The 12142-nt window shown below is 72.6% G+C and overlaps 2 protein-coding genes across 2 annotated transcripts; one reads left to right on the forward strand and one right to left on the reverse strand.

Annotated features, from left to right (window-relative positions):
• Positions 1 to 1526: 1526 nt before the first annotated feature.
• CDC14 (dual specificity protein phosphatase-like protein CDC14A) lies at positions 1527 to 2949 on the forward strand (the record flags this gene model as incomplete). The annotated part of the gene is made up of 2 exons (XM_009036683.1): positions 1527 to 2083; positions 2310 to 2949. The coding sequence occupies 2 exons, from the start codon at positions 1527 to 1529 to the stop codon at positions 2947 to 2949; spliced, it is 1197 nt and encodes a 398-aa protein (XP_009034931.1).
• Positions 2950 to 9804: 6855 nt separating this feature from the next.
• Positions 9805 to 10455, reverse strand: AURANDRAFT_23434 (hypothetical protein; the record flags this gene model as incomplete). The annotated part of the gene is made up of 1 exon (XM_009036970.1): positions 9805 to 10455. A coding segment is annotated over one exon (651 nt), but the record flags the coding sequence as incomplete, so codon positions are not given.
• Between the last annotated feature and the right edge of the window lie 1687 nt (positions 10456 to 12142).

A 12142-nucleotide genomic window follows, 5' to 3' on the forward strand; every position in this document is an offset into this window, starting at 1 on the left:
GTCCGCCCGCGGCGCGGCGACGTCGTCGGTGTCCGCCCGCGCGGGCGCCGCTTCTCCGGGATCGGGCCGCGGCGGCGGCGCGGCGGCGTCCTCGCGCTCCGCCGCGGGCCGCGCCGCGTCGGCCGGCGCGTCCTCGTCGAGCGATGCCATCGAGGGCACGCCCGCGAAGAGGTTGTCGATGCCCGCGTCGATGGACGCCATGGCCATGTCGATGCTCCGCGCGTCCTCCGGCGAGGTGCCGCCCGTGCGCGGGTCGAGATGCAGGCCCATTTTCGCGAAGAGCTCGCGCGGCGACCCGTCCGGCCCGCCGCCGAAGAGCGAGTCGGTTGCGAAGTCGTTCGCGACCGCCATGCTGCGAGATTTTACGCAGCTATTCGGAGCTCATGCTCGCGAGTGATGATCACACAGGCCGTCGATGCAGTCAACGTGCAGCGGCAGCCCGCGTGCGCGCGATGGGGCAGCATCACAGCGCCGTCGCGCTGCTCCTGTCGCTCGTGGCCGTCGCGTGCGGCGGCGGCATCCCGCGGCTGCTGCTCACGTCCCACGCGCTGCCGCTGGCGGACGTGCCGGAGGCGCTGCGGTCCAACGTCGAGAAATGGCGGTCGCTGAACCCGACGTTCCGCTTCGAGTACTTTGACGACGCGGCGCAGGCGGCGTTCATGGCGTCGTCCTGCGCCGCGCCGCGCTGCGCCGAGGCCTACGGCGCGCTGCGCTCCGGCGCGGGGCGCGCGGACCTCTTCCGCGTCGCGTTCCTCTATTACCGCGGAGGCTGGTGGTTCGACGCGGACCTCAAGCCGGGCGACGTCGCCGCGAGCTGCGGCCTCGAGGCCGCGGAGGACCTGGGCCTCTTCGTCGTGCGCGAGCCCAAGCACGGCCACGTGCGCTTCATGGTCCTCGGCGGCGCGGGGCACCCGTTGTTGTACGCGACGCTGCGGACGCAGATCGCGAACGTCTTCGAGGCGCGGGCGCTGCCCTCGGCGAAGCGGCCGCGCACGCTCCACGTGACGGGGCCCTTCACGCTGGGCCGCACGCTCTGCGACCCCTTCCGCCACGCGCCCATGGCCGACGCGCTCGAGCGCGGCTTCGACGCCGCGGCGGTCGACGCCGCGGCGGCGGACGTCGCGGCGAACTGCGACCGCGGCGCCTTCCGGGGCCGCCGCGCCGTCCTCGGCGGCGACGACGCCGCCAAGGAGAAGGCGTCGGCGGACTGGGCCGACACCTACGGCGCGGGCTCGCCCCTGGCCTTCCGCTTCGACGGCTGCCGGGGCGCGTGGCACCGGCCGGGCAGCCCGATGTCCTACGCCGACGTCCTCGCGGCCATGAACGTGACGCACCACCTAAAGACGACCGCCACCTAAAAGACGAGGCGAGCTCGAGCGGCACCTTCAAAGTTTGCGTTGTCAACCGTTGGGAAGCCCGCTCATTTGCCGGCAGCCCAACTCCATCAGCCGCCGGCCGCAGCGGCGCCCGTCGACGGCGCGGTGCGCTCGCCGGCCGGCGCGGTGCGCGGCGCGCGCGGCGCCGGCATGGCGACGACGGGCGAGCTCGAGGGCGACCTGCGCTACATCATCCCCGGGCGCTTCGCCTGGTGCTGCATCCCCGAGCGCATTTTAGCGCGGGACCCGGAGCCGAAGATCGCCGGCGCGCGCTGCTTCTGCACGGACTCGACCTTCGTCTACGAGCAGTTCTTCGCCGACTTTGGCCCGCTGAACCTCGGCTGCGTCGTGCGCTACTGCCGCGCGACGGCCGAGCTCCTGCAACGATGCGGCGACGAGAAGCTGGTGCTCGTGCACTACTGCAGCGACCACCGGCACCGGCGCACGAACGCGGCCTTTTTGGCCTGCGCCTTCGCCGTCGTCGCCCTGCGCTGGAGCGTGCGCCGCGCCTACGCGCCCTTCGTCGACTGCAGCCCCCCCCTGCACCCGTTCCGCGACGCCGGCTTCGGCGTGTGCACGTACCAGCTCCTCCTCGTCGACGTGCTCCGGGGCGTCGCCAAGGCCCTGGCGCTGGGCCATCTGGACTACGCGACCTTCGACTGCGACGAATACGACCGCATGGAGCGCCTCGAGCACGGCGATCTGGCGTGGATCAGGGCAGCAAAAGAGAGCGAAATTCCCAACTTCAAAGGCTCCGATCTCGGCCGTTTTCCACTCGTTTCGGCTGATTTTTGGACGAGCGATCATCTCTCGGAACGGTCTCGAAGCGTGGATGCTTTTGTCGGAACGCGCGCGAGCGGAACACTCACGTTGAAGCGACGTTGAATCACCCCAGGCGTGGATCGTGCCGCGGAAGTTCATCGCGTTCTCGAGCCCGCTCGCGCGGCGCCGCGAGATCGCGCCGGGCGTGCACACCTTCGCGCCGGAGGACTACGTGCCCCTCTTCCAGCGTCTGGGCGTGACCTGCGTCGTGCGCTTCAACAAGAAGCTCTACGACAAGCGCGCGTTCACGCGCGCGGGCATCCGCCACGTCGAATTGTTCTACGAGGACGGCGGCAACCCGTCGGAGCAGATCATGCAGCGCTTCATCCAGGTCTGCGAGCAGGAGCCGGGGGCCATCGCCGTGCACTGCAAGGCGGGCCTGGGCCGCACGGGCACGAACATCGGCGCCTACATGATGAAGCACTGGGGCTACAGCGCGACGGAGTGCATGGGCTGGATGCGCGTCTGCCGCCCGGGCTCCGTCATCGGGCCCCAGCAGCAGTTCATCCTCGACGCCGAGGACCGCCTCTGGCGCGAGGGCGACATCTTCCGCCGCCAGCGCGGCAACTGGCCCGAGCAGCCCCTCCCGGACCACGCGGCCCGCTCCGACGCCGCGCCCGCGGCCTACCTGCCCGCGGCCGTGCCCGCGCCCCTCTCCAACGCGCGCGGCCACCCGAGCTCCCGCAAGGCCGGCCGCGACACCCACGACAACTTCGTCCAGGGCAACGGCCGCCGCCGCACGACGGGGTAGTTTTGGCACTTCCGTTGGCTCTAATTTATTAGCTTCACGCTGACTTGCACACGCGTTGCAGATCGTGGGACGATTTGTGCATTTTGTGCGCAAGGTGGGCTCGGGTCGAATCCCGCGTGTTCCGCGTGCCGCACGCGCCTTCTTCGACGCGCCCCATCGCCGGGTGATTGCGCGTTCGTCTTATCTTCCTCGCGCGAAGCCGTGGACGAACGCTCGACGCTTTTCCCGCCATTTTGGTGAAGCTGACTCAACTTCCACTCGAGGTGCAGCACGGCTTCGGGGCCCAGATCTCGTCAATTAGCCGCTTAAAGACGGCGACCTTCGGTCCCCCGATTCCCCCCATCACCATGCGCCACTCGGCGCAAATCGCGCCGGCCCTCTACGACGAGTCCGGCGATCCGGACGACGTGCTTTCGTCGATCCCGAGCAACTACACGGAGTTCAGCAAGACGCCGCAGCGCGTCGTCGCCGCGCCGCTCTACGAGAAGCAGCGCCAGTACAAGACGCGGCTCTGCCACTTCGGCGACGACTGCCCCTACGGGCCCGAGCGCTGCTTCTTCGCGCACAGCGAGGCCGAGGTTCGGACGCCGTCCGCGCGGTGGTGGATCCGCGAGTACAAGACGCGGCCCTGCCGCTACTCCTGGGACGAGTGCCCCTTCGCCGCCGACGGCCGCTGCCAGTTCGCCCACTCCGTCGAGGAGCTCAAGCAGGCGCCCCCGCAGCACGCGGCCAAGTACAAGACGCGCATGTGCAAATACGCGTTCAGCGGCACGTGCCGCCACGCGGAGTCCTGCTCCTACGCCCACAGCGCGGCCGAGCTCCGCACGGTCCCGGGCGCCGGCGCGCCGCCGCCCCTCGGGGCCTACGCGCCGACCTTCTGCCCGCCGGCCGCGGCGCCGGCGCCGCCGCGGCCCGCGGCGCCGCCGCGCGCGGCGCCGCTCGCGCCCAACTGGGCGCCGGCCTACGCCGACGAGGTCTACTGCTACCCCGCGGCCGTGCCCGTCGCGGCGCCGGCGCGCGACGACGTCGAGGGCGACCTCGTCGACAAGCTCGAGCGCCTCACGACGCTCCGCGACAACGGGAGCATCTGCGGCGACGAGTTCGCCGCGCTCAAGAAGCGGCTCATCGAGAAGCCGTGAGGCCGCTCGCTGGAATCTCACGGCTCCCCGCCGGAATCTCATGCAATTCGCCCATCGGTATCGAATCGATCGAATCGCGCCCGTCCCCGCGCGAGACCTAGCTGTAATGTCCCTTTCGCTTCTGACTCGAGGGAGCGGCCCATGGTCGTGGCCGAGAAGTCGTCTTCTTCGGTCTTTACGGGAATGCCCCGCCTAGCGCGTCGCGAGGATCATGTCCTTCCACGCGCGGACGAGCTCCCCCGCGGGCGCCTTGACGACCTCGGCGCCGTGGAAGCGGAGGCGGCCGACGAGCTTGCCGACGCCCGTCGACGTCAGGAGCTCGTAGGAGAGCGGCTTGGCCGCGAGCGTCCGCAGCTTCGCGACGATGGCGTCGCCGTCGCCGCCGTCGACGGCCTCCTGGAGCGCGGCCGTCGCCGCGCCGAGCGCCGCCGCGGTCCAGCCGTTGGACGGCTTGAGCGCGTCCTGCTTGCGCCTGCGCGGGTGTCGGGGCCGTATACTTCGCTGCCGCGAACGTCTCGTCGCGGGGAAACCTGTGCGGCCCGCGCCGGCGGGGCCGGAGCCCTCGCCGGCGACGCTCTCTCTCGGGGGTCCCGCGTGGCGCGGGGCGCGCCGCGCCGCGAGGTCGGGGTGACGCGGAGGTCGCCTCGCGGCGCGGCGGGCGCGCGCCCCCTCCTCTCGTCGGTCGCGGTCGGACGCGGGGACGCGGACCGGCCGGCGGCGGGCTTCCGCGCGGCGGCCTTGGGCTTCTTCCGCGGCGCCTCCTCCTCCTCCTCCTCCTCCTCCGGCGGGGGCTTCCGCGCGGCGGCCTTGGGCTTCTTCCGCGGCGCCTCCTCCTCCGGGTACTCCTCGATCTCGTCCTCGTCGCTCGAGTCGCCGGCCGTCGGCGGGCCGCTCAGCGGTTTCGACTTCTGCGACAACTCGGTGTCGTTGAACTCCGGCGCGAGCGTCCGCTGCGCCGCGACCTTCTTCGCGCGCGGCTTCTTCTGCTTGGGCGCCGGCGCGGGCTCGGGCGCGGGCTCGGGCGCCGAGTCCGCCGTCGGCTCGACGCTCTCTTCCGGCTCTTGCGCCATCAATTCGGTTACGTGGTCCTTAATCACCGCCTTGAAGGGCTTGAGCTCAGACTCGTCGACCTCCAAATACGTGCTCATCGTCTTCCGGATGTGTTTAACGGTAATCTCTCCGTCGTCGAACAACTTTTTCAACGCGCTGTTCGTTTTCAACAATTTGTTCGTGGCGTCGATGACGAGCGCGTTCGTAAGCCCGTGGACCTCGACGCGTTGCGCGAGAGACGGGGAGGACGCGGGCGTCGCCATCGCGTGCGTGGGGTGCTTTCGGGCCGTTTCGTCGATGGACGGTTCTGCTGATCGCGCGCGTCGTGGGCGCGGCGCGGGTGGTTATGCGCGTGGTGTCGGTTGTTATGAGCGTTTTGGTGGCGCTGTATATGCCGTGGTAGGTGTGCTTGCGGTGTGGACGACACTGCCAAGACGACACGGCGCCGCCGCGGGACGCCGATCGTGAACGATCTCGGCACCCACGGCTGCGAGGACCTCAACATATGTACATGGGGGGACGCAAGAGGCGTCGCGCTTCGTCAAATTACTCCTCCCCCTCCAGCCCCAGCTGCGCCAGCTTCGGCGCGACCCGCCCGTAGACCAGCATGCCGTCGGCGCCGATCGCGACGACCCTCAGGATCGGCGACAAAAGCGAGCACGCGTCCACGGCGCCGTCGCGGCCGTAGATCACCAAAACGCGGCCCTCGAGCTCGGGCTGCGTGCGGCCGATCTTCAGCGTCACGTTGGCGCGCGCGACGCCGTCGGCGCCGGGCGCGTAGACGAGGCCCGCCCAGGGGTCGCGCGTCAGCCGCCGGCCGCGCGCGTCCTCCGTCGCGTGGGCCAATTCGCCGAAGTCGTCGTGGCACGACTCGCCCTTGTGGATGCGGAGGCCGCAGGAGTGCGCCGCGGCCGGGTCGGGCCCGCCCGCGCAGGCCGGGTCGACGTTTTCCAGCGCGTAGGCGAACTTTTGCACGGGCTTGTGGTTCTCGGTGGTCACGGGACCCAACGACCCGCCCACGAACCTCCGTCCCGAGAACTCCGCGGCCTCGAGCGCGGGCGTGAGGCCGAGCGTCGCGCAGGCGACGCGCGCGCCGTCAAAGTCCGTGACCACGACGGCGCGGCTTTCCATGGCCGGCTGGCGGAGCCCCGTCTTCAGCGTCACCTTGCCGCGCGTCGCGCCGTGCGCGTCCGCCGCGTACGTCACGTTCGCCCAGGGGTCGTCGTCCGTCTCGTAGACGCGCCCGCCCGCGTCCCCGAAGCAGTGCGTCGCCTCGTGCACCGCGACGCCGCAGCCGCCGGGCGCGTGGCCGCCGGTGCCGCACCGCGCGTCCGCGCCCCGAAGCTCGTAGGTCAGCAGCGTGATCGCGACGACGCTGTGCTCCGTGACCAGCGGCGCGACGCGGCCGGCGACCTCCAGCGGCCCCGCGTAGCCGTCGTAGCGCCGGAAGTCCAGCGCGCCGAGGGGCGCCATGGACCGGAGCATCGCGCAGGCCGCCCGGTCGCCGTCGTAGTCGAAGACGAGCACGGGCCGGTCCTCGAGGTCCGCGTGCGGGAAGCCCGTCGTCACGCTCACGGTGCCCGCCGCGACCCAGCCCAGGGACGTGGGCTCCGCGACGTAGCGCACGCCGCGCCAGGGGTCCTCGGAGACCGTCGTCGACCCCTCGTAGTAGCTCCGGCCGCTCTTCTTCGCGCAGGACACGCCGAGGTGCACGTGCAGCCCGCAGGAGTCGTCGACGCCCGGCGCCGGCCCGCCGGCGCAGCGCGGGTCCACGCCGTCGAGCGCGTAGGCGAAGGTCTGCGTCCAGAGGTCCGACGTGAGGGGCCCGACGCGGCCCGTGACCGCGAGGGGCCCGCCGTAGCCCACGTAGGGCGCGAAGTCGTCGCTCTGCAGGGACTCGAGGAGCGTGCCGTGGCCCGCGACGCCCGGCAGCGCCAGCCAGCACACCGCGACGCGCATCACCGCCATCAGGGGCTGCTGCGAGTAGAGGCCGCCATCGTGGGCTGCCCAAGGCAATGGTGAATATCAAGTTCGGGGGAAGGTGCCGTTAGTTTGGGAACGTCAGCTAGGCGCGCTTCTTGGCCTTGAGGAGCGCGACGGCGGCGAGCGCCGCGGCGGCGACGACCGCGACGGCGGCGCGCTTCGCGGGCTTGAGGAGCGGGTCGGGCTCGACGCCGACGAGCTTGTCGAGGCTCGCGTCGTCGTAGACGGCGACGGGCTCGACGAGCTTCGCCGCGTCGACGACGGTCGCCGCCATCTCCGCGGCCTTGGCCGGCGCGCAGGCGACGGCCGTCGCGGCCGTCGCGTCGTCGAAGAGCGGCGCGACGTACGCCTTGATCGCGTCGAGCGCGGACCGCTCCGTCACGGCGGCGACGGCGCGGAGGTACGCGCGGTTGCGGTCCGCGTCCTGGTTCAGCAGCGCCCGGCGCCAGGCCGCCGCGAGCGCCGCGGACCGCGTCTTCTCCGATTCGACGAGGCCCGACGCGAGGCTCCCGCGCGCGTTCGTGAAGTCCAAGGGCCGGAAGGGCGTCTCGCCCGACGCGTAGGCCGCGACGATGGTCCGCGCGGCGGCCAGCGCGGCGACGGGGTCCGCGGACCGGTAGAGCGAGAAGTGGACGAGGCCCTGGGACGCGTCGCCGCGCGCGGACGCGCTGTAGGCGAGGCCCGCGCCGCGGATCTTGACCCAGAAGTCGCCCTCGAGCGCGTTGAGGTACTCGAGGGCCACGGCGAGCGCCGCGTGGGCCGCGAGGGGCGCGCCGGGCCCCGGCCCGGGCCCGCAGCGCGCGACGTAGGCGCTGCCGCCCTCGAGCGCGCCGACGCCGACGACGGCGCAGCGGCCCCAGCGCGGCGGCGCGGCGGCCGCGGCCGCGACGGCCGCCGGCGGGGCCGCGTAGGCCGCGTGGGCGCCCCGCAGCGCCGCCGCGGCCGCGTCCGACGCCGCGGCGCCGAAGCCCGCGAGGTCCGACGCCGCGAGCGGGTCGCCCGCGGCCGCGCCGAGCAGGTCGCCGCAGACGCGCGCGCGGACGCGGCCCGGCCGGAAGAGGGCCTCCTTGAGCTGCACGAGGTCGCGCTTGAAGGCCTTCTCCGCGCCGAGGAGGCGGCCCGCCGTCGACAGCGCGAACTTGGCCCGCTTGAGGAACGCGCGCTGCCGCGCGGCCAGCAGCAGCCCCTCGTTCTTCGCCTCCGCGTCGAAGACGAGGCTCCGGAGGGCCATGCGCGACACGGCGTTGCCGTCGCGGAGCTCGCCCTGGAGCTCGAGGCCCAGCTTCGTCACGGCCGCGCCCAGGCGCTCGTCGTCGAGCACGTCCGTCTGCGCCATGGCCCGGCCGACGATGTCCGCGCCGGCTTTGAAGCCCAGCTCCCGCGACAGCTTCGCGCCGACGAAGAAGAGGTGGGCCGTGCCGCCGCCGCCGTGGCCGACGCCCGCGCCGTAGGACACGGTCGTGCGCCGCAGCTCCTCCACGTTGGCGTCGGCCGTGCCCCGGACGCCGTCGGCGCCGAAGACGGGCGCCTTGAAGAGCACCTCCGAGAAGAGCGGCAGGTAGCTCCGCAGGCGCGGCGACAGGCCCGACGTGTCGCAGGCGGCGTCGACGCGGCAGAACTGCGTGCCGTCGACGTGGTCGAAGGTCCAGCGCGCGTTGCCTCGCGACTCGCTCGGCGGCGCGACCGCGGTCATCGCTTTTGCCAGCGCCGCGGCCGCGGGCGCCCGGGGCTCGCAGGGCCCGCCGCCGGCGTGGTCCGCCTGCTGGGCGCTCGCGACCGTGAAGAGCTGGGACACGGCCTCGTCGAGGTCCGGCTCGGGCACGCAGTCGAGCATCGCCTCCGGGATCGGCCGCTCGTTCTCCGCGACGGCCGCGTCGAGGACGGCCTGCTTCTCCTTGAGGCCCTTGTCGCCGAGTTGTGTCTTGGCGAGGAGCACGCGCGCCGCCTCGTCGTCGCGCTCCTTGGCCGCGCGCGCCGCGGACGGCCGCGCGGTCACGACGACGCGATCGCGCGCGCCCGCGAGCGCTCGCAGCGCCGCGTCCCACTCCGCCTGGCCCACGGCCGCGCAGGCGTCTAAAAGCCCGAGGGCGTCGCTCATGGCTTTCAGGGATGTCGTGTCCTCCCGGTTCTCCGCGTAGATGAAGTGCTTGAGCGCGGGCGACACGAGAAACCCCGTGGGGTCGTCCTCGAGCGCGGACACGGAGCGGCGCCGCGACCGCGCGACGACGTCGCGCAACCGCGCCAGGTCGACGCCCTTGGCCGCCTCCTCGGCGAGGGCCGCGTCCAAAGCCCCGGGGATGGCGTCGAGCTCCGCGACGTCGACGTCCTCGAACCAGACCTGGCGATACCCGACCTTGAAGCGGTCGCTCGTCGGCCAGACGCCCGAGCACTTGCCCGCGTCGACAAAGGCCTTGGTCAACGGCGACGACGCGCCGTCGGCGAGGTACTGCCAGAGCACGGACGCCTTGGCGTCCGCGAGGAACTCGCCGTACGCCGTCGCGCGCCAGCCAAGCACGACGAGCCCCGTGGACTCGTCGGCCGCGGGGAAGTCGCAGGTCCGCTTCGGCGGGTCGCCGCCAAAGTCCAAAGCCGCGACGGGCGTCGTCCAGGGCCGCGGGAAGTCCGCGGCCTTGGCCGCGGCGGCCGCGGGCCACGACCGCTCCAACGCGCCGTCGACCGTCGCGAGGAGCTTGTCCGCGTCGACGCCGCCCGTGACCACCAAACACAAATTCGACGCGCGGTAGAACTCGGCGTGGTAGCGCTGGACCTGGCCGTTCTTGAGAGCCCGCACGTTCGCGCAGAGGCCGCCCGTCTCCGACGAGTAGCCGCACTTCGGGTACAACGCGGCTAAACATTCGCGCTCCGCGAGCGACTCGGCCGTCGTCTCGCGGCCCTGCATCTCGCAGTAGACGACGCCCTTGTCCTCGCCGCCGCCCGTGACGTGGTGCACCTCCGTCTCGAAGCCTGCCTCCGTGAGCGTCGGCCGCAGGATGTGGTCGACGTAGATCGGCAGCAGGTTGAGCAGGCCGGAAGACCCGGCCGTCGTCACCGTGTAGGCCGTGTGGTCCACGTCCGTCCAGGCGTTCGTGCCCCGGGCCAGGCACCGGTTCGCGAGCTTGTCGAGCACGCCCTTGTAGGGGTAGTCCTCGCTGCCCAGGAACACCAAATGCTCGAGCGTGTGCGGGAGGCCGTCGTCCGCGAGCGCCCAGTCCGTGTCCACGGCCTCCGTCGCGAGGCAGCCGTACAGATTCGCCATGGGCCCCGCCGCCGACGCCAGGCGCACGCGGCAGCCGGACCGCGCGTGGACCCAGGACCGCATCGTCGCGCCGGCCATCTCGAACGACGGCTGCTCGAGCCACTTGATGCCCGCGCCGTTCGTCGGCTTGGCGCCGTTGGCCTTGGCGCCGTTGGCCTTCGCCCGGGGCGGCGTCGCCGGCGCCGGCGGCGCCGGCTTCTTCCGGGGCTGCGGCGCCTTCGCGAGCTTGATCGGGTTGCCGACGCGGACCGACGGCTCGGGCTCCGGCGGCGGCGCGCCGTCCGCGTACTCGAGGCACTTGCTGCTCACCCAGCCCGCGGGCTCCGCGAGCTTCGCGCGTGGCGTGCCGTCCTTGGCCCGGCCCACGGCGATGACCGTCACGGCCTGGCCGCCGGCGATCTCCGCCTTTTTCGGGGTCGTCTTCTCCAGGCCCTCGCGCATCAAAGCGCTCTTGCCCGTGACGCGCGCCGTGCGCGGCGTCATGACCTTCGGGGAGCGCGGGGACGTGGGCGGCGTCGCCATCGTGGCTGCCAGCAGAGGTCGCAGAGATGATCAGATCAGCCGATGGACGGCGCGGCGAGCGAGGCGGCTGTGGTAAATTTGACATCAATCAAATGAGTTGCTTTTGCGATGGTCGTCGTCTCGAGGCTGTAATCACGCTCTGCGCATCCCTAGTACTCTAAAATGATCGCACGCGTGCTGCTGTTCGGCTGAAAACACGCTTCGCGCAGCGCCAGCATCCTGAAATGATCCCACGAGTGCTGCTGCTCGTCCCCGCGCTCGCGCTGAGCCGCACGACGCCGCCGGTGGTGGGCCGCGACCGGCGGGTACCGCTCGACGTGCTGCGCGCGAGCCGCGTCGCCAAGGACGTGCGGCGCGCGGAGACGGCCTGGCGCCGCGGCTGGGCGGCGGCGCCGCCGGACGCCGCGGCCTGCGACGTCGCGCTCCGCGCGCTCGGCGACGTCGGCGAGGGCCGGCGCGTCGAGAGCCTGCTCCGCGCGCTCGCGCGGGAGTCCCGCCCCTACTCGGCGTCGGCGGCCGTGTCCGCCCTCGCCGCCGCGGGCTTGAGAGAAGCGGCGCGCGCGCGCCTCGACGAAGAGGCGGCGCGCGGCGCCTGGCCCGACGTCGTCGCGCTGGGCCTCGCGGGCGACGCCGCGACCGCCGCGGCCGCCGGCGCGCCGCGCCTCGCCTCGAACTTCGCCGCCTGCGGGCCGGCCTGCGCCGCGCTCTTCGCTGCGCAGCGGCGCGGCTACGTCGACTTCCACGGCTTGGATGCGGCCCGGGCGACCCTGGCGCTCGACCTCGTCCTCGACGACGCCGGCGACCGCGGCGGCCGCGCTCCGGCCTTCGCCGGTCCGTCCCTCCTCGTCGTCACGGGCCGGGGCGCCCACTCGCCCGGCGGCGCGTCGACGGTGCGCGCGGACGTCCACCGGGTCCTCGAGGCTCGCGGCGTGCCGTTCGACGTCGCGAACGACGGCGCCGTCGAGATACCGCTCCCCGACTAAAGGCTTGTACTCCGGCGCCGTCGAGATACCCCGGCGAAGGACGCTTACTCGAGCCTCCGCGGCGCGAGGACCTGGGGCGTCCCGACGACCGTCTTGCGGTGCCGCGGCTGCCGCGGGGACGCGAAGACGGAGAAGCCGTCGAACGTGGACGCGCCGCCCTTGAAGGAGAAGGACGCGCCCTCGTCGTCTTTGTCCGCCGGCGCCGGCCGCCCGTCGCCGAATTTCTCCACGAGCGCCGCGTCCTCGTCCTGGCGGAACGT

This window comes from Aureococcus anophagefferens (assembly GCF_000186865.1).
Source record: "Aureococcus anophagefferens unplaced genomic scaffold AURANscaffold_5, whole genome shotgun sequence".
NCBI classification, from domain to species: Eukaryota; class Pelagophyceae; order Pelagomonadales; family Pelagomonadaceae; genus Aureococcus; species Aureococcus anophagefferens.